Genomic DNA, 19,580 nt, shown 5'->3' with positions numbered 1-19,580 from the left:
CTATTGTGTTTGTTTTCTTGTTTATCTTCTCAGATAGTGGAGTAAAACCCAGGGACGGGAGGGAGCTTGTCTGACTCCTTACTTTGTAATCTGTGGTCCCTCCCCCGTGGCCAATGCTCGTGTGCTCCATCAACATGGGAGGCAGGCAGGCTGGGAGGAATCCACCACTCTTGGGTTTCTTTGCGAGCCTGCACATGAAGTTCCACACTGTTGCTTCTCAGGATCCACAAGAATCCCATGGGACAGGGGTACCCACCCTTGCCTTTGGCTTAAGTCTGGCTTTTCCAAAACACTGCCCGGTGAACATCCTCTTACATCATCCTTTGCCTTCGTTCATGAGTAGGGTTTTTTAGGACATATTCCTAGAAGTGGAGTTTCTGGCATAAAGGGCATGACTATTTTGAAATCAAAACATCGCATTGTATTCAGCCTTAAAAAGGAAGGAAATCCAGTCACGTGGTACAGCGTCGGTGAACCGGAAGACATGATGCTAAGTGCAAGGAACCAGTCACAGAAAGACAAATAGGATCCCACATATATGAGGTCCCTAGAGTTGTCAGATTCGTAGAGACCGAGGGTAGATGGTGGTGGCCAGGGGCTGCGGGAGGGAACAAGGGGAGTAGTTGTTTCATGGGCAGGGTTTCAGATTTGCAAAATAGAAAAAGTTCTGGAGATCTGTTTCATAACAATGTGAATGTGCTAAATCCTCTGGAACTGGACGCTGGAAAAATGAATTCGATGACCCATTTTATGTTTTTTGTTTTTTACCGTGGTTAAAAAAACATCGTATTGTTGGGGCGTCTGGGTGGCTCAGTCAGTTAAGCATCCAACTCTTGGTTTCGGCTCAGGTTATGATCTCACGGTTCGCGAGTTCGAGCCCCACCCCACACTGGGCTCTGTGCTAACAGCGCAGAGCCTGCTTGGGATCCTCTCTCCCTCCCTCCCTCTCTCCCCGCCCCTCCCCTGCTTCTGCTCACTCTATCTCTCTCTCAAAAAATAAACAAACAAAAATGTAAAACAACCACATTGTATTGCTTAATGGCAAAACAGTATTAAGGTAAACTTTAAATAGGCATTAATAGGGGCTCCTGGGCGGCTCAGTTCGTTGAGCATCAGACTCTTGATCTCTGCTCAGGTCATGATGTCACGGTTCGTGAGATGGGGCCCTGAGTCGGGCTCTGTGCCGATGATGTCGAGCCTACTTGGGACTCTCTCTCTCTCTCTCTCTCTCTCTCTCTCTCTCTCTCACACACACACACACACACACACACACAATAAATAAATAAACATTGAAAAAGGGAATTAATAGAACACGCCACCTCTTATCCCAACCGTCCCCAAGAAGCTTGCGTCCTTCTTTCTTTAGTCCCTTCCAGACCTTGTCCTGATGCACATATATTTTCACATAGTGAAAGTCACGTCCGGTTTTCTTCAAGTGCCCACACGCGTTTGTCCCTTGCTGCCACAGAGTCTTGGTCATCCTCTCGGTGGCCGTCCGTAGTCCTGCAGTGACCTTCAGCGTCTCAGTTTTTCTTTCCTTTTCTCATTTAATTGCAGAGTATATCAAGATGGCAGATCAGTATGTCCCTGTCCCAGGAGGGCCCAACAACAACAACTATGCCAACGTGGAGCTGGTTGTGGACATTGCCAAGAGGATCCCTGTGCAGGTAAGTCAGATGGGGTGCCCAGTCTGTCTACAGGGGGATGACGCTCTGAACTTTGGAGCAAAAACTCACTCCTGCAGGTTCAGAAGGGAGGGAGGAGCCAGATCATTCCGGGACCCTGAAATGCGGGGCTGATGTGACCCCGGGAAGAGCTTTCCGTGCGTGACAGGAGGGGGATTCTCGAAGATCTGCATTCACACCTCTCTGTGTTTACAGGCGGTGTGGGCTGGCTGGGGCCATGCTTCCGAAAACCCCAAACTCCCGGAGCTCCTGTGCAAGCATGAGATTGCTTTCTTAGGTAGAGTACGTCTCCGTCAGATACGCGGGAATCGGGGCGTTCACGGGATGGTCTGCTGGGTCAGGTTCTCTTTCCAGTGTAGCCCTGCAAGGTGGGGGTCACTTTACATTCCCACCTCACCCTTTCATTGTCACGAGGAGGAAGGGCCGGCCGGTGGAGGGGAGGTTGGGCAGCCCAGGGACATAGGAGGCATTACCATGGGTACCACAGTGGAATGATGCTGGAGCGAGTGGAACCCTCTGCTCATGCTCCTGCTGGTACCGAGATCCCAGCCATGTTCGGATTTCTGACTGGGTTCGGAGGTCACATTTCTTTCTTTTTTTTTTTTTTTTTAATTTTTTTTTTTCAACGTTTATTTATTTTTGGGACAGAGAGAGACAGAGCATGAACGGGGGAGGGGCAGAGAGAGAGGGAGACACAGAATCGGAAGCAGGCTCCAGGCTCTGAGCCATCAGCCCAGAGCCCGACGCGGGGCTCGAACTCACGGACCGCGAGATCGTGACCTGGCTGAAGTCGGACGCTTAACCGACTGCGCCACCCAGGCGCCCCCGGAGGTCACATTTCTGATAAGCCCACACCTTTCTTGGGCTGTTCTCAGGGCTTTGTAATGTCCTGGCATCTTAGGACCAGAGTCCCTCATCGCTATAGCTTTTTAGGTAAAACGATACTCTCTATGGCATCTGTTTGTTATAGGATATGTATTTGTAAACTCTGTGTGTGCAGTCATGCTGTTGGCCATCTTTGCGTGATTTGGGGGAATCATTCACCATCCACACTAAATCCCCATGCTGCTGCTTATCTCTGGGTCTGCAACACACACTGTATGAAGCAACTCAGGGCAAATCAGCACCTGACATTCCACAGGTCTGCTTAGTGACCCAGGCCTGTTTGTGTTTTCGCTATCTATTGTCTTTGGTTGGCCGTCACGTGGGACCCTCATTATCCCTTAGCTCCTCTGGAGGTTGTTGATGAGCCAGCCCAGCAAACTATAGCCCATAGGCCAAGTCCAGATCACTGCCTGCTTTTGTAAATAAAGATTTATTGAAACACGGCCCTCTCATTCATTTAGTTATTGCCTATGGCTGCTTTTGCCCAACATTGGCAAAGTTGAATATTCATGACAGAGACAGGCAGACCCGCAAAGCTCCAAATTCCATCTGGATCATTATAGGAGAAGTTTGCTAACCTAGGGTCTAGTTTTCTGAGGTGCTAGCTTGGCCCTTTGGTCTAACTCTTTGGCTTCTTCCTGACAAGTGAATTTTGCGCATGCCACATACCTCAGGTTGTAACTCAGATCAGGTTTACATTCCACATGTACTAAAAATGGCATACTTCATCCCCATCTGATGAAGTAGCAGACCGATAGATTTTTTTCCTTCCCCAACTTGTCGTTACATTCCTTGAGAGCTAGGACCTGAGTACTTGTCTTCGTGCATTTGGTTGGCACGGGGCTGCAAGGGGCCATTGACTAACTCGATTCTGCCTCGCCCTTTGTCCCTAATCCCTCAGGCCCTCCCAGTGAGGCCATGTGGGCCTTGGGAGATAAGATCGCCTCCACCATTGTGGCCCAGACGCTGCAGGTCCCAACACTGCCTTGGAGTGGAAGTGGTAAGTGACCTCAGCCTCACTCTGCGGGGAGCTCTGCCACCCTATCTGCCCAGAATGGGTGATAGGAATATGCTTTTTTCTTTTTATCCTTATCATTTAAAAAATTTAAAATGATGAAACCAATGGTACAGTTTCATTGCAGACAGCTTAGAAAATCTAGAATTACAAAAAAGAAATAGAAATCATCCATAATCCTATGCCCCAGTGTCAGATGTCTGTTACAGCCAAAGAGCCTACCTTTCGGGCCTTTTTTTCCTAGGCATATCCTTTAAAAAGCCAGAGATCTTGTATTGACTACTCTGTGACTTATTTTTTTTCTCACTAATCCTTCTTTGTCAGTAAGTACACTTTACAACATTTAAAATATCTGCATTGGATTTTATCGTAGAGAGGTACTTACCATAATTAACAGTTCTCTACAGTTATATTTTTAGGTTGTTTCCAGCTTATTTTGTTCCAATTTTTTGTTTTAAGAGCTAAAAGTAATGGAATCTTGATAGTTTTATAGCTAAATCTCAATGTAGTTTTTAATCATTTCCTTAGGATGAATTCCTAAGGAATCCTAGGATAGAATTTCTAGGATAAATTAAAAATGAACAGGAAAAAAAAATCTAGGATAAATTAAAAATGAACAGGAAAAAAAAAAGCTCAGGAGTTCCTATTCAATCTGATTTTTTTCCTCAAAGACAGCGAATTTGGGATGGAAAGGGTCTTAGAAAACAGCGATTCACATATAAATGTCATCCATGGGTAGAATTGGAATTTTTTTTCAGTTCAGGTTAATATGATTGTTCTTGGTAGACGCAGTCTGAATTTCTTAAGTTTGATTTCCCTTTCGAGGTCAAGTCAGTCCTTAGGAAAATTAAAAGCCACTGTGCGAAGCTGAAGGACTGTGTCTGTATGTTGTTGGTCCGGAGGCCGGGTCTTGAGAGGCTTTGGTGAGGAAAGGCCCCATGGTTTCCGTATTATGTATCTCCGCCATCCTCAGGAGGATTCAGCTTTTTTTTTTTTTTTTTTTTTTTTTTTTTTTTGTGACTCTCCAGGTCTGATGATAGAGTGGACAGAAGATAATCTGCAGGAGGGGAAAAGAATCAGTGTCCCAGAAGACATTTACGACCAGGGTTGTGTGAAAGATGTGGATGAGGGCCTAGAGGTAAACATGGGGCTGGGAGGTCAAGGTGCTGGAGGCTTCTCATCATCCTGGAAACAGTCTACCTTCTAAAGAGGTCTGTTTGTCCTTCGCCCCCAGGTGGCAGAGAAAATTGGTTTTCCCTTGATGATCAAAGCTTCTGAAGGCGGTGGAGGGAAAGGAATCCGGAAAGCAGAGAGTGCTGAGGACTTCCCAATCCTTTTCAGACAAGTGAGCTGTTCTTGCTGAGTGTTTGGGAATTGTGTGCGTTTCGTTGTTGGCCGCCAGATTCTTTTCATTTGCGTTACCGTGTCAGAAATCAAGAGGACATGTGCGGGAGCTGGAATATTGCTCTGCTGTGTTCCGAAGCAAATGTGTACGTTTTTACGACATCACGGAAGTCCGTGGTTCGTGTTGATCCCCACACCATTAACTTAGATGTTCGATTCTGTGAATCCTCGTGACTTTAAATGATTTCAGAGAAGCAGGGCCAGAGTATCTATCGGCTTGTGACTATAGTTGTCTCTCGAAAGATGGGACATTGTGTATGTTTCGGTAGTCTTGGTGTTTTTAATGTTTCTAGGTGATTGACTTTGGTTGTAGGAATGAACTGTGTATCTGCTTATTTGTAGCTGGGTTTTCACTTTGCCAACATTATGCCCTATTGCAGCTGCCCGTTGGCATTGTTTTAAAAAAGGTAGGCTCATGATCTTCCCATTCTTTTTAAAGACATTTTTCGAAGATTTCTTTTTAAAAAATGTTTATTTATTTACTGTGTGTGTGAGAGAGGGAGGGGCGGAGAGAGTGGGAGAGAGAGGATCCGAAACAGGCTCCACGCTGTCAGCGCAGAGCCCAATGTGGGGCTCAGTCCCACAAATTGTGAGATCATGACCTGAACCGAGATCAAGAGTTGGACACCGAACCGAATGAGCCACCCAGGCCCCTCAACCTTTCCATTCTTAACACGACTATTTAGTATTTCTAGGGTTTCTTCCAGAACTTGTTCCCGTGTGTGTTTGAAAGAGTTGCATTCATTCTGCCCGGTGTTTTGTTCTACGTTAAAAAAAAATTCCAAGTTGTAGATCATGGACATTTTTCCCATGTTGTTCCAGTCTTGACGGTTATTTTGATGACGTGCCAAGAAGGACTTAGTCAGATAGAGGGCGCGTGCGTTTAGCAAAACGGGTCAATAAATTACCTTCTAAAAAGGTTTACCAGATAAACACCTGTGGGCAGTGTGTGAATGTTCTATAACGTAGTGGTTTTGCTCTCACGTGATTCCATTGGGCTGAACAGGTTTTTGGGGTATTTTGGGGGGAAGAAGTTCTATTTATAGGAAAGTTGTGAAGGTAGTAGAATTCCCATCTACCCTTCACCTGGTTTCCCGCCTTTATCTTCCGTCAGCCGTGCCACGTTTGCTATAACTAAGAGATCAACAGTGATACGTTTCTATTAGGTGAACTCCAGACTTGATTCAGCGCTCACCAATATTCCCCACTAATCTCTTCTTTCTGTTTCAGGATCCAGTCCTGGATCCTCTATTACATTTACGAGTCGTGTAGGTTCTAAAGCTTTCCCCCCCGCCCTTTCTTTAAAATAGACGTGGGGCGCCTGGGTGGCTCAGTCGGTTGGGTGTCTGACTTCAGCTCAGGTCATGATCTCAGGGTTTGTGAATTCGAGCCCCACTTGGGCTCACCGCTGTCGATGTAGGGCCTGCTTCGGATCCTCTGTCCTCCGCTCTCTGTCCACCACCGCCCCCCCCCCCCACGCTCTCTCTCAAAAATAAATGAAAACATTAAGAAAAAAGTTTTTTAAAATAGGCATTGCTTCTTAGAGTGGTTTTTCATTCACAGCAAAACTGAGTGGGAAGTGTAGAGCTCCTGCATACGCCCTGTCCCCACACATGCCCAGCCTCCCCCAAGCGTTTTTCTTTTGATTACGTGAGTGCAATATGAAACTGTTGTTATACAAACATCCGAACACTTTTGGGGTATATTAAACATAAAAAAGGAAAATTCTCTTTTTTTAATTTTTTTTTAATGTTTATTTATTTTTGAGACACAGAGAGACAGAGTACGAACGGGGGAGGGGCAGAGAGAGAGGGAGACACAGAATCGGAAGCAGGCTCCAGGCTCCGAGCCATCAGCCCAGAGCCCGACGCGGGGCTCGAACTCACGGACCGCGAGATCGTGACCTGAGCTGAAGTCAGACGCTTAACCGACTGAGCCACCCAGGCGCCCCGTGGAAAATTCTCTTTTTATCACCACCTCTGAACTCCTCCCCCTTCTCAGATGTAACTAGTTAGCAGTTGGGTTGGTTCCAGCACTTCGACAGTATATACTTTTGAAAAAACATTTTTAAAAGATGTTTTAATTTTTAAAAGTAATCTCTACACCCAATGTGGGGCTTGAACTTACGAACCCGAGACCAAGAGTCACGTGCTCTACCGACTGGGCCAGCCAGGTGCCCCTGTATCTACTTTTATATAGGCAGTCATACAGTTCTGTTTTATTATTTTTTGTATTATAAGTGGGGTCATCCCCTATATAGCTGCAGCTTGCTTTTTAAAAAAATTTCTTAGGGGTGCCTGGGCAGCTCAGTCAGTTAAACATCTGACTCTTGGTTTCAGCTCAGGTCACGATCTCCCGGGTTCATGAGATCAAGCCTCGTGTCGAGCTCTGCCCTGGCAGCACAGAGCCTTGCATGGGATCTCTCTCTCTCTCTCTCTACCCCTCCCCTGCTTGCTCTCTATCTTGCTCTCAAAATAAATAAAAAAGTAAAATGAAACTTAAAAACTTTTCCTAGGCGTCATTAAATGGGACCACTGGTTTTTATATCGTCATTAGGAATTTCTGGACGATTGGCTTTAAGCCATCAAAAGAATGAAGTGAGAGAGTACTATTTAAGAAGGAGGAAAAGAAAGTTGCAGGGTAGCATGTTTCGGTCCTATTTTTATCCCAAGAACATTCCGTGTGCCATGTGTGTTCCTGAGTGTGCCCCTGGCCCTCACCAGCACATTGACCTAACCAGATAACTCTTAACCACAGTCACTCTTAGCACATTACACTCTAACGCGCACCCAAATCTTAACAGCACATTATCTTCAGGAGATGGGGTTGTGGGGAAATTGCCCTTGTTCCGTTATAGACTTTTGACAATATCGGACTTAAAACATCAAGGAGAAGGGCATGTCTGTGAGAGAGGTAAAACAAAGCTAAGAGATCAGCAAAATCGTGGACGTATCTTCAGAGAACTTCGCGCTCCAGCCCTGGTCCCCCGGGGAAGAGTGAGCCACTCTGCTGTCCCCCCAGGTGCAGAGTGAGATCCCGGGCTCCCCGATCTTTCTCATGAAGCTGGCCCAGCACGCCCGGCACCTGGAGGTCCAGATCCTCGCCGACCAGTACGGGAACGCCGTGTCTCTGTTCGGGCGTGACTGCTCCATCCAGCGGCGGCATCAGAAGATCATCGAGGAGGCACCGGCCACCATCGCCACACCGGCTGTGTTCGAGTTCATGGAGCAGGTGAGCTCTGCAGAGCTGGGGCGCGGTGGGGGGTGGTGGCGCGGGGCGGACGGCCGCAGGGAGAGCCGTCTCCACCCAGCCAGCAAAAGCGCCCTACAGTTCGCGTTGCCAGAGCGGGGTGGGTGCCCGTGAAGACACGGTCGGCGGGGTGAAAGCCATCGTAGGGAGTGTGATCCCTGAGGTCCCAAAGGAGCTCCCGCACAGCAGGTCCTCAGCATTTGGTGCGGGGAACTTATAAGCCACCGTTGAGACGGTCCAAGAAAACCACCGGAAACCCTTCGGTGTCCGTTTCTGTGCAGTGTGCCGTCCGCCTGGCCAAGACCGTGGGCTACGTGAGCGCGGGGACAGTGGAATACCTCTACAGCCAGGATGGCAGCTTCCATTTTCTGGAGCTGAATCCCCGCCTGCAGGTGGAGCACCCGTGCACGGAAATGATCGCCGACGTCAACCTGCCGGCCGCCCAGCTACAGGCGAGGAAATGGGCTCCAGGCCCTGGGGTTTCTTCCGCCTGGGGTGGGGGCCCTGTCCGTCTCCTATCAGCCCTTCCCGACTCTGTCTTGACTGGCCGTCCCTGGGGAGTGACTGGTTTGTTGCGGGAGTAGCACCGAGAACCACACAGGCTGAGAAGCTTCTGAGAAGTGGCTCGTCCCCTTTGTCTGGCTATAGACCTCTTTGAGCAACGGGCAGAAGCCTGTTGAACTTCTCCCTGGGAAAAAAACTATTTTATACAGTTCCAGGGCATTTGCGGACCCCCTGTACCCGTTCATAGTCCCTCCCAGAGGAGTGTGTCTCAACCTTTTTTTTTTTTTTTTAACTTTTTTAAAAAGTTTATTTATTTTTGAGAGAGAGAGCACGAAAGGGCCAGAGAGAGGAGAGGGAGAGGGAGAGAGAGAGAATCCCAAGCAGGCTCTGCACCGTGAGCGTGGGGCCCATCATGGGGCTCGAACTCACGAACCGCGAGATCATGATCTGAGCCAAAATCGGACACTTAACTGACTCAGCCGCCCAGGTGCCCCTCAGCCTTTTTTTTTTCATTACAGCTCCCTTCAGGAGCCTTTGTAGATACTTTTCCCCCTAATTCCTCCTCTTATGAAAATTTAACATCACAGATATACCTGTTTTTACTGTAGATACATCCACATCTTATACATACAAAGAGTAAGATGATTTCATCCCCAAGAGCAAATATTTGCCCCCTTGGGGGGCAGTATCACCCCCGTCGAGAACTTGTGACCCACAGTTAGGAACTCCTGCACCAGTGGGAACTCAAATTTGTAAAATATGTGTGTCTTTCCTTTCTTTCCTTGCTTCCTCCCTCCACCAGCATTTTTATTGTTTTTCTATCTTGTGGGGTTTTGTTTTTTGTGTTTTATTTTTTTTAGTTTGGAAAATTTCAGGAATGTTGCAAGGATAGTGCAATTAACACCCACCCCTACCCCTCAGTCAACCAATTGTTAGTCTCTGACATGTTTGTGTTGTATTTGTGTGTCTGTTTAATTTTTTTTCAGCTTAACTTTTTTTTAATGCTTTATTTACCTTTGGGGGGGGAGGGAGGGAGGGAGACACAGAATCCGAAGCAGGCTCCAGGCTCCGAGCTGTCAGCGCAGAGCCCGACGCGGGGCTCGAACTGATGAACTGTGAGATCATGACCTGAGCTGAAGTTGGTTAAGCAACCAATTGACCCACCCAGGCGCCCCGCAGCCTATGTTTTTGAGTGATGTTTTGACTTGAACCTTCATGGCACTTTGCCTCTAAATCCTCGAGTCAAAGGAACTCCCAAGAATAAGATCATTCTAAAAAAAAAGATCATTCTGGCACAACACCACTATAAAATGATGACGCTTGGTAAAGCACTGATGCCACCACACGTCTATCTGAAATTAAGAAGTATAAAATTAAAAAATTGATAAAATTTAGGGGCTCTTGAGTGGCTCAGCCAGGAGAGCATCGACTCTTGATCTCAGGGTCATGAGTTCAAGCCCCGCATTGGGCGTGGAGCCTACTTAACAACAAATTTATACAATCTAATACCATTAAGAGTTTCCCCTCTGTTCCAGTAATCTCTTTTTATGGCTATTTTTTTGCTTATTTTAAAAACCCAGGGGGGCGCCTGGGTGGCGCAGTCGGTTAAGCGTCCGACTTCAGCCAGGTCACGATCTCGCGGTCCGTGAGTTCGAGCCCCGCGTCGGGCTCTGGGCTGATGGCTCAGAGCCTGGAGCCTGTTTCCGATTCTGTGTCTCCCTCTGTCTCTGCCCCTCCCCCGTTCATGCTCTGTCTCTCTCTGTCCCAAAAATAAATAAACGTTGAAAAAAAAATTAAAAAAAAAAACAAACAAAAAACCCAGGATCCATTCCCAGACCTCACATTCTGTTTCACCGCCACAACTTTTGAGTCTCTCCTCTGTCCTCAGACATACTTTTTTGTTCTCCATGTTGGTGTTTGAGAAGAGTTCAGGCAGAACGCCCCTCAGTGTGGATTTGTCTGATGGCTTCTTCCTGGTGGAAAAGTCCCGGGTGGGTTTTGGCAGCTTACCACCTAGGCGGGCGTTGGGCCCTTCTTAGTGCATCTCATCAGAAAGACCCAGGAGGTTAAATTTGTGTCTTATACTCATTCTGCAGGCCCAGGTTCCTCTGAGTCCTTTTAAAACCTTTAACTCGGGGCCCCTGGGTGGCTCAGTCAGTTAAGCGGCTGACTTTGGCTCAGGGCGTGATCTCACGGTTCATGAGTTCCAGCCCCGGGTCAGGCTCTCTGCTGTCAGCACAGAGCCCACTTTGGATCCTCTGTCCCCTCCCTCTCCGTCACCCTCCCCCCACCCCTGCTGGCTCTCTCTCTCTCAAAACGGATACATAAAAACTTTAAAAGTAGTAAAACCTTTAAGTCTGCAGCCGGCCACCGTTATATCTCCCCTTGCGCGGATGGCGCCCGGAGTCTGTAACTTTTATTTGACGCACGGGTGTTCTGGTGGCGTGAGGTGGCTTTACGAAAGTGGCTGCTTTTCCTCGGGGGACGCTGTTTGTTCCCTGGGGGCGGAGTCAAGCCTCTTGCCTTTTTCTTGCTTTGCTTCTCCCGCCACCGCAGCCACAGTGTTGCACGCTCAGGACGTGCTCGGTATCCCTGAAATCGTTCACTGCGCCTCTTCCTCCGTGGCAGTGCACTCGGTGTTTGGGGGCCGGGGTTCCGGTGGGGCTGAGGCTCACGGGGGGTGGATCTCTTCCTTTCAGATCGCCATGGGGGTGCCGTTGCACCGGCTGAAGGATATCCGGCTTCTGTACGGAGAGTCGCCATGGGGGGTGACACCCATTTCATTTGAAGCTCCTTCTAACCCTCCGCTCGCCCGAGGCCATGTCATCGCGGCCAGAATCACCAGCGAGAACCCAGATGAGGCAAGTTGGGAGGTTCCCCACCCCGCGTCCGCCGTCTCCAGTCTCCCAGTGTGGGACACATCCCAGACGTTAGCCTTGGATGAGACGCCCAGGCTTCCCAGGGTACAGACAGGCGTGGGGAGGCGCACGGTCTGATCGGGGGTGAGCCCTTCATGCGTCTCATTGGTCACTTACATGACGGTTACCCCACTGGGTATTGCCCTGCACTATTGCTCAACGGGTTGAGGTAGGGTTTTGTGCCTGGGACCTGCTGAGGCCGTGGCCGGGCCCCATTGTTGGACTCGAAAGGCCACATCCATTTTGGGGATGAGCAGCCAGGTTTAGAACCCGGGGCCTTGGTTTTCTGGCCCCACGTACTCTCTGCTACAACATAAATGGAGTCTGATCCCCCGTGAGGGGTTCCTTTGCGACTTGTTCTTCCGTGCGCCTTAAAAATCAGCCAGCTGGCATCTGTCCCACTTGACGTAGTTGCTCACGGTGGTCGATTGTCACATAATCTCCATAATTTACCACAGCCTGACTGTTCCATGATTACACTCAAGAAACTTGGGGTAAGAGGTTTGTCTCCCCCCACCCCCCTTTTAATGAAAGGATTGTAAGGTGTGGTAGCTCTGTTCATTTGGCATCTTGGGCTGCAAACGACCGACTCTGGTGGTGATTAAGGAAAATGGGAGGTTTTCAGGGGGATGATGCCTGGGAGGGCGGAGAACCAGGTGTGGAAACAGCTCAGGCACCTGAAACTCTCCAGCTCTCACCTCCAGGTACCTGTGCCCAAACGGATGCCTCCATTATGCGCGTCAGAAGCCCTGATCACAGCAAGCCAGGGTCCGTGTCCCCTCCCCCCTTACCAAAATTATTTTCAGGGGGATGGGATGGGCCATCCCCCACCCCCCCATAAGTGTATTCGGTGTGTGTTAGCGTTAGATTTCTTTATCTGCTGGAATTTTCATAATCCAGAGTTCAAAAGCTTTTTATTACTGACAATGTCAAGGTGATAAAATCAGAATGTATTTTCATTCCACTCCATCATGAGCAACGTTCACCCATATCATATCTGTACCTCCTCTGCGCGCACCCCCCCCTCCCCCGCCCCAGCCCATCCAACTGGGTTATTTATTTTTATAGTTTTTTTTAAAGTAGAGATTACCTGCGTGCACTGACCTTCGGACGTAGGTACGCCCAAGGGTAGATACACCCACACCCGCGGTGGGAGATATCAATGTTCTGTTGATGACGCTAAGCTTTTGGTTGTGATGGGTGTTCTTGGGTTTTCCTAGGATTTAGTTCTGATGCACATTTGGCCGGAGTGACGTTTTTTTTTTTTGTTTGTTTGTTTTTTTCTCCATTTTGCTTTTTCTGCCCGGGCTCCAGGGGTTTAAGCCAAGCTCCGGAACGGTTCAGGAACTGAATTTCCGCAGCAACAAGAATGTGTGGGGTTATTTCAGCGTGGCTGCTGCTGGCGGCTTACATGAATTTGCGGATTCCCAGTTCGGGCACTGCTTCTCCTGGGGAGAGAACCGGGAAGAGGCCATTTCGTCAGTATCTCCCTCCTTCCCTCCTCCTTTCCCTCCTTTCTTCGGGAAACTAAAAGTTAGCCTGTGGCTTCAGATGGCAGCGGCACCAGGAGATAAAGGAGGCGAATCACCGAGCAGACCCTGTGTCAAATACCCTTTGCTAAAATCCAAGAGCGAAGTCTGCCCTCTTCCTGTGTCCGTAAAGGCCAGTGAGCTCACCAAGGGCATTTTGGTCTTGGGATCATTACAGGTCGCATATAAAAGGTGCCAAGTACTATAGCTTTAAAAAAAAAAAAAAAAAAGATGAGTGTGGGACTTCTTTAGATACAAACCTTTTAAGTAGGTCCTGGAGAAACGCCCCTTGACAAAGGGGCTCCCGAATCCCGAAACACCCACATCTTATAATTTCTCCTGCCTTGCCCCGAGCGCAGAGAGGTAAAAACCAGCTCATGTTGTGATTAAACCTTCTCGTGTGGATGAATAACTGTCCTTGAGAGTGAAAAGTCCGAAAGACATTGCAGTCATTCTGTCTCAAAGGCATTAAAATCAGGGTGCCTGGCTGGCTCAGCCGGCGTGGCATGTGACTCTTGATCTCAGTGTTGTTAAGTTTGAGCCCCACGTTGGGTGTAAAATTGAAGGGGGAGGAGGAAGGCCAGCCATCCCAGCCCATGCCGATGCAAACGGCCTGTGGCTTGCGTGTCCCATGCTGTGAATGACCAGTATCCATTTCAACAGAATTCAGAGGGAAGAATTTCAGCATTTCTTATGGCCGCCAGAGTCCGGTGCGGGGCGGGTGGGGGGGGATCAAGGTGCCAGTTCCCCCAGGACTGAGGCTTTCCTAGGATTTGGGATTTCTCACTGCTACAATTGGGCGTGTCCTGAGCAAATTGGAACAAGTGGGTCACCCTTGAGCCCAGTAGCTCGTCTCGTACATGCAGATTCCGGTGCCACAGCTGACCTTCCGTAGACTATTGACGCCCTCATTTGATCTTAGTGCATCTTGTGTATTTTCTCTCCCCCCCGAACTGGGCTTGTGATTTGCCCCTTTGCTCCACCTGCTGAATGCACGCTGGGACACCAATGTCAGATATCAAAGCTCCCTCCCGGGAAGAGAATTGTTCTAATCCCACCTCTTTCTCTGGTGCCCAACACTCTCCCTGTGATTTCATAGGGAGTAGGGGTGTCAGCCCTTTGGACTGGAGCCCTGTTTGGGGGAAGGCCACCCCTCTGGGAGATGGGAGGTGGTGACCAACCAAGCACCGGTGGATGGGTGACCGCCACCCCCTCAGTGGAGGGACAGCGTTGGCCGTCCGTAGGCCCACCCCGTGCATACCCAGCAAAGCAGCTGCCCTGGGTGCTGGGGATTTGAATAGGGCTGGCCGGAGAGAGGCAGAGCCACTGGCCGTGGTTAATTATCATTACCATCACGGTAATTAATCCTGTTTGTAGCAGCCGACCTTTTTTATCGGTGACTGTGTGCTCTCTATGGATTGTCTCACTTTAATCCTCAAGCACCCGTTGGAAGTCAGAGTTATCTCCCCATTTTCCAGATGAGGAAACTGAGGCCCAGAGCGGTTAAGCCACTCGCCCAAGATTGCCTGACCAGTAAATGCTGGAGCCGAGATTGACACCTGGGCCATTGGACTCAGGCCCCCCCTCTCTCAACGGTGCTATTCTGGCTCTCTGAGAAGCACGCAGGAACTCTGTTGGCCGGTATATTAATTTGGAAAACCATCAATGTGCCTTTCCCCTCAAGGAACATGGTGGTGGCTTTGAAGGAGCTGTCCATCCGGGGCGACTTCAGGACCACCGTGGAGTATCTCATTAACCTGCTGGAGACCGAGCGTTTCCAGAACAATGACATCGACACAGGGTGGTTGGATCACCTCATCGCTGAGAAAGTGCAGGTGGGGGGGGGGGGCTGCATGCTTCTCCCCTCGGGGTCGTGGAGCCCCCGGCTCCTCGTGGGCTCGGTCACCACCGACACTGAAGCGTGGAGTCTTTCCTAGGCTGAGAAGCCAGATATCATGCTTGGGGTGGTGTGTGGAGCCTTGAACGTGGCCGATGTGATGTTCAGAACCTGCATGACGGATTTCTTACACTCGCTGGAAAGGTAGGGCACGATGGTAATTCTTTTCCCCCTGTGGGATGCGCGTCAGTGGTGAGGAAGGCGATGACCAGCCCCCAGGCAGTTAGGGAATCCCTCCTCCTTGCTTGCCTCTGAAATTCCTCGCCTGAACCGAGTCTGCCCTGGAGGAGAGTCGCCGGGGATGGGATCCTCAAGGCAGCAGACAGAGGGGTGCTTATTCATGCTGACTTGTGCAAGCGACGTCATAATACTTGAGTTCAGAAAGAAGGTGGATTTGAGAAGCAAAGCAGGGTATAGGTCACCTCTACAAATGTTCTTTCCGGTCCCTCGCCCGAATCAGACGGTGACTAGTGAAATGGAAGGGGCCAGGTCGCTCACTGTTAGAATGGGCCAGGATTTCGCAGCTTCAGCACCCTTGATGTTTTGAGTTCTTTTTTTTTTTTTTTTAATGTTTGTTTATTTTTTGAGAGAGAGAGAGAGAGAGACAGAGTGTGTGCCACGGAGGGGCAGAGAGTGAGGGAGACGCAGAATCTGAAGCAGGCTCCAGGCTCCAAGCTGCTGGCACAGAGCCCGATCCGGGGCTCAAACTCATGAACCGTGAGATCATGACCTGAGCTGAAGTCGGATGCTCGACTGACTGAGCCGCCCAGGCGCCCCTGAGCTGATTCATTTTTTACTGCGGATTCATTTTTTATTGCAAGGGCTGTCCTGTGCACTGTGGGAAGTTAGCAGCATCCCTGGCCCTCTATCCCCAGTGTCCTCCCACCCCCTCACTCCGCCAGAAGTCATGACAATCGAAGACATCTCTAGACATTGCCAAATGTCCTAGAGTAGAGGCGGAAGTCACCCCTCGTGGAGAAACATTGTGATAGGCGAATGAAACTACAAAAAAAAAAAAATTAAAAAGAGAATAGAGGGGCGCCTGGGTGGCGCAGTCGGTTAAGCGTCCGACTTCAGCCAGGTCACGATCTCGCGGTCTGTGAGTTCGAGCCCCGCGTCAGGCTCTGGGCTGATGGCTCGGAGCCTGGAGCCTGTTTCCGATTCTGTGTCTCCCTCTCTCTCTGCCCCTCCCCCGTTCATGCTCTGTCTCTCTCTGTCCCAAAAATAAATAAACGTTGAAAAAAAAAATTAAAAAAAAAAAAAAAAGAATAGATTTTAGCGCTTGGTTATCATGCTTTTGAACAGTAATAGAATCTCAGTGCATGCACCCAGTTTCTTTCATAAGCAGGTGGCAGGATTCCCACATGGGGAGTTTTTCCAAGAACAAGCATTATGAATTTTGCTTCCTGGGAAGCCCTCTGGAAATTTCTCATCCTTGAGTAAGTGCTGTTTCCTTAAGTTCTGAGGAATGTCAGTTTCCTTGCCTTTTCATCAGTTTTAGCTTTTTTAGTACAGTCAGGTGGGTTGATGCTTAGGCAAGGCAAAGAGCTGAGTGATTGGTTCGAATCCAGAGGACGGCTGCAGAGTTCTCGTTCATTCCCCCAGCCGACCGTGAGTCTGTCTTCTCTTTCAGGGGCCAGGTCCTTCCTGCCGCTTCTCTGCTGAACATCGTGGATGTGGAATTAATTTATGATGGTGTTAAGTACATTCTCAAGGTGAAGGCCCCAGGTTTCTCGGATGTCTCCAACACTCTGGAGGCTGGTGGGAGTTTTTATTTCTGCAGTGAGCCATGCCCAGAGTGGACTTGCTCATGCTTGGGTCCCGGGATGCCCCAGGCAGTCCTGTGATCTTGAAACCTGAGCCCTTTGGGTTTCAGAATGCACAGACTTGAGCGATAGGCACAAGGTACAACGGAGCATGTGTTAGCGTCCTGGGGCCGCAGTAACAAAGTACTGTAAGCTGGTGGTTTCAGACAACAAAAAGGTTATGTCTTGCACTCCGGAGGCCAGAGTCTAAAATCCAGGTGTCCACTGGGCCCTGTTTCTCTGAAGTCTCCAGGAAAGAATCTGCTTCATGCTTTCCTAGCTTCTGATGGTTGTGGGTGGTCCTTGGTATTCCCCGGTCTACAGACTGTCACCCTGGTCTATGCCCCTGGCTTCATATGACCGCCTTGCATGTGGGTATGTGTTCACAGTGTCTTCTTTCTGCACTGGGTCTCTTCTCAGAAAATCACTAGTCAGATCGCATTTAGGGCCCACCCTCCTCTGGTAGGACCTCTTTCAACTAATTACACCTGCAAAGACACTATTTCCAAATAAGGTTCACATTCTGAGGTGCCAGGAAGGACATGAATTTGGGGGGACGATATCCAGTCCAGTACAGAGCATGAGCAGGACCTGTGCTGAGCTGGCATAGCGTGTGGGTCTCTTTCCACAGGGCTGGTGAGGCCAGCTCTGCACCGAAGGTCAATGTGTGGCTTTCTAATCTCTCCCTGGCCCACCTTCAGGCCTTTCCTGAAGGTTACTCGGGGTGGCTGTCCCTTCAGAAGTATCCGGTTACCCTTGCTGGGACACCCGAGGTCAATTCACAGAGACTATCAGGGAGTCTCTGAGATGTGCAGTCACAAGGTCAGGCCCTCGTTCTGAGTCGGGGTGACCTGTAGGGCCAAAGTGTCCCCAAGAAGCTAAGGCGGCCTTTAGGGAGGGAAAGGATAACCGGACTTGAGTCAGCTTTTGAGGCAGAATATTTATTTTCTGTTATTTTATCTTTAAGATCACTCAGCACTTTACGCTTCCAACTTTGGGGTTTTTCAGGTTTAGTTCAGCCAAACGAGCGTGTTATCCGTGCGGGCGTGCTTATAAAACCACTTTTTACCCCTCCATGCTGCTTGGCTATTCTGGGGGCCCTGGTTCCCCCAGTGTGATTTTTAAATATGGCACATGCTTATTGCATAAAAGTCAAAAATTTCAAACAAGCACAAAACATCAAAAGAGCAAGCCCTTCAGGTGCTGACTCCGGGAGGCGATCCCTATTAACGTCTTAGCAAATCTCTTCAAAAATTTTTTCCCCTTAGGCATCGATTTTGCACATTGAGATCATGGTGCAAATACTGTTTTACTGCTTTGATATTATTATGGCATAATGTTTTCCCCTGTTAGTAACAAGGCTTCTTATATCAGGTTGTTGTCTCTAATGCTGTCCAGTAGAACTTTCCGTAGGAAGGCAAATGTTCTGTATCTGTGCTGTCCAGTATGGGGCCACCTGTATCTACTGAGTGCCGAGGAACTAAATTTTCCTTTTTTTTTTTTAAGTGAAATTAATTTACATGTAAATAGCCAGCCTAGCCAGGGGCGGCCATGTTGGACAGTGCTGGTCTAGAGTATTCCATTGCAAGGTCGTTAGATGGCTAGTTCTCAGTCTTCCTGTTGCCACGAATAGTGTTGCAATAGACGTTCCTATACTTCTTAATACCTTTTGTGTCCACATGAATATTTTACGGGTCAAGGGCTCTTTAGGGTGTTTCGTGTTCTGAGAGAGAGCACTCACGTCGAACCGAGGGCTAGTATGTCCGGTTGAAGTACAGAGCTGAGGTCAGGGCCTGGCCACCTGTGCCTTTCTCGAGTGTCCCAAATGTCCGGTGTGCCCCCGGGCAGAGCCGGGTCTGAGGAGGACAGAGTCCTGGTCACTGCTGGAGTCTCCAGGACTGCCTCGCTCCCGGCGAGACCCCCACTGCATCTCTTTGCTACTCAGGGTGGCCCTGCTTGATGGGGCTGATGCTTGAAGACAGGAATCGGAAGGGCAAGCGATTGGTGGGGATGTGGCCAGGCTGGAACTCCGCCTGTAGCCAGTGGCCATCAGGCCACCCAGGGGACAAGTGTGGCACACTGACGCAGGCCCTCTGCAGCTCCAGCAGCAGCTCCCTGGGGGCGAATGAGGGCCGAGACTGGAGAGATTGCAAACGTCCACCGTGGCACTCCCACCGTGGACGCTAGCCCTTGCTCGTGGCACCCTGGCACCCAGGGACAAGCGGGCCTCCTGAATTCGGGCAGGGACACTGAGCCTGTCCCTACAGGTGGCCCGGCAATCTCTGACCATGTTCGTCCTCATCATGAACGGCTGTCACATCGAGATCGACGCCCACCGGCTGAATGACGGCGGGTTACTGCTGTCCTACAATGGCAACAGCTATACCACCTACATGAAAGAAGAGGTTGACAGGTACATGGCAGGGTACACAGAGCCGCGGGTTGAAAATACAAAGCCAGCTGTGTGCAGCCCAGGAGTCTTCGATAAAGTACCGTTTCCAGTAAATTCTGGGGCCCGTGGAGAGGTTAATCTCTTGGCTGGAAATCCACCAACTGGCAGACATTTGGGGGGAGGCTCCCAGGACGCCCGTTTCTAGTGACATAGCGGGGTTCAGAGCCGGATGGGATGCGACTCCCAGTTCTGTGGCCTGCGAGGCGTGCGACGGTGTGTCAGCTGCCCCTTGTCTGA

At 49.6% G+C, this 19,580-nt stretch overlaps 1 protein-coding gene across 2 annotated transcripts in view; it reads left to right on the top strand.

The window, feature by feature from the left end:
• The window catches only part of ACACB (acetyl-CoA carboxylase beta), a 100,274-nt gene that overhangs the window by 24,840 nt on the left and 55,854 nt on the right, over positions 1-19,580 (top strand). For both annotated transcript variants that reach the window (XM_030336138.1, XM_030336139.1), the window contains exons 4-16: positions 1,558-1,667; positions 1,881-1,962; positions 3,472-3,570; positions 4,614-4,723; positions 4,820-4,930; positions 8,011-8,220; positions 8,520-8,690; positions 11,442-11,603; positions 12,975-13,138; positions 14,874-15,024; positions 15,127-15,230; positions 16,720-16,801; positions 19,159-19,304. In XM_030336138.1, coding sequence (XP_030191998.1) covers positions 1,558-1,667; positions 1,881-1,962; positions 3,472-3,570; positions 4,614-4,723; positions 4,820-4,930; positions 8,011-8,220; positions 8,520-8,690; positions 11,442-11,603; positions 12,975-13,138; positions 14,874-15,024; positions 15,127-15,230; positions 16,720-16,801; positions 19,159-19,304 — 1,702 coding nt within the window. The remainder of the gene's footprint in view (positions 1-1,557; positions 1,668-1,880; positions 1,963-3,471; positions 3,571-4,613; positions 4,724-4,819; positions 4,931-8,010; positions 8,221-8,519; positions 8,691-11,441; positions 11,604-12,974; positions 13,139-14,873; positions 15,025-15,126; positions 15,231-16,719; positions 16,802-19,158; positions 19,305-19,580) is intronic.

The sequence above is a fragment of the Lynx canadensis genome, chromosome D3, assembly GCF_007474595.2.
Source record: "Lynx canadensis isolate LIC74 chromosome D3, mLynCan4.pri.v2, whole genome shotgun sequence".
Taxonomy (NCBI): Eukaryota; Metazoa; Chordata; class Mammalia; order Carnivora; family Felidae; genus Lynx; species Lynx canadensis.
The sequence above is the reverse complement of the archived record's forward strand: the minus strand, read 5'-3'. Positions and strand labels throughout refer to the sequence as shown.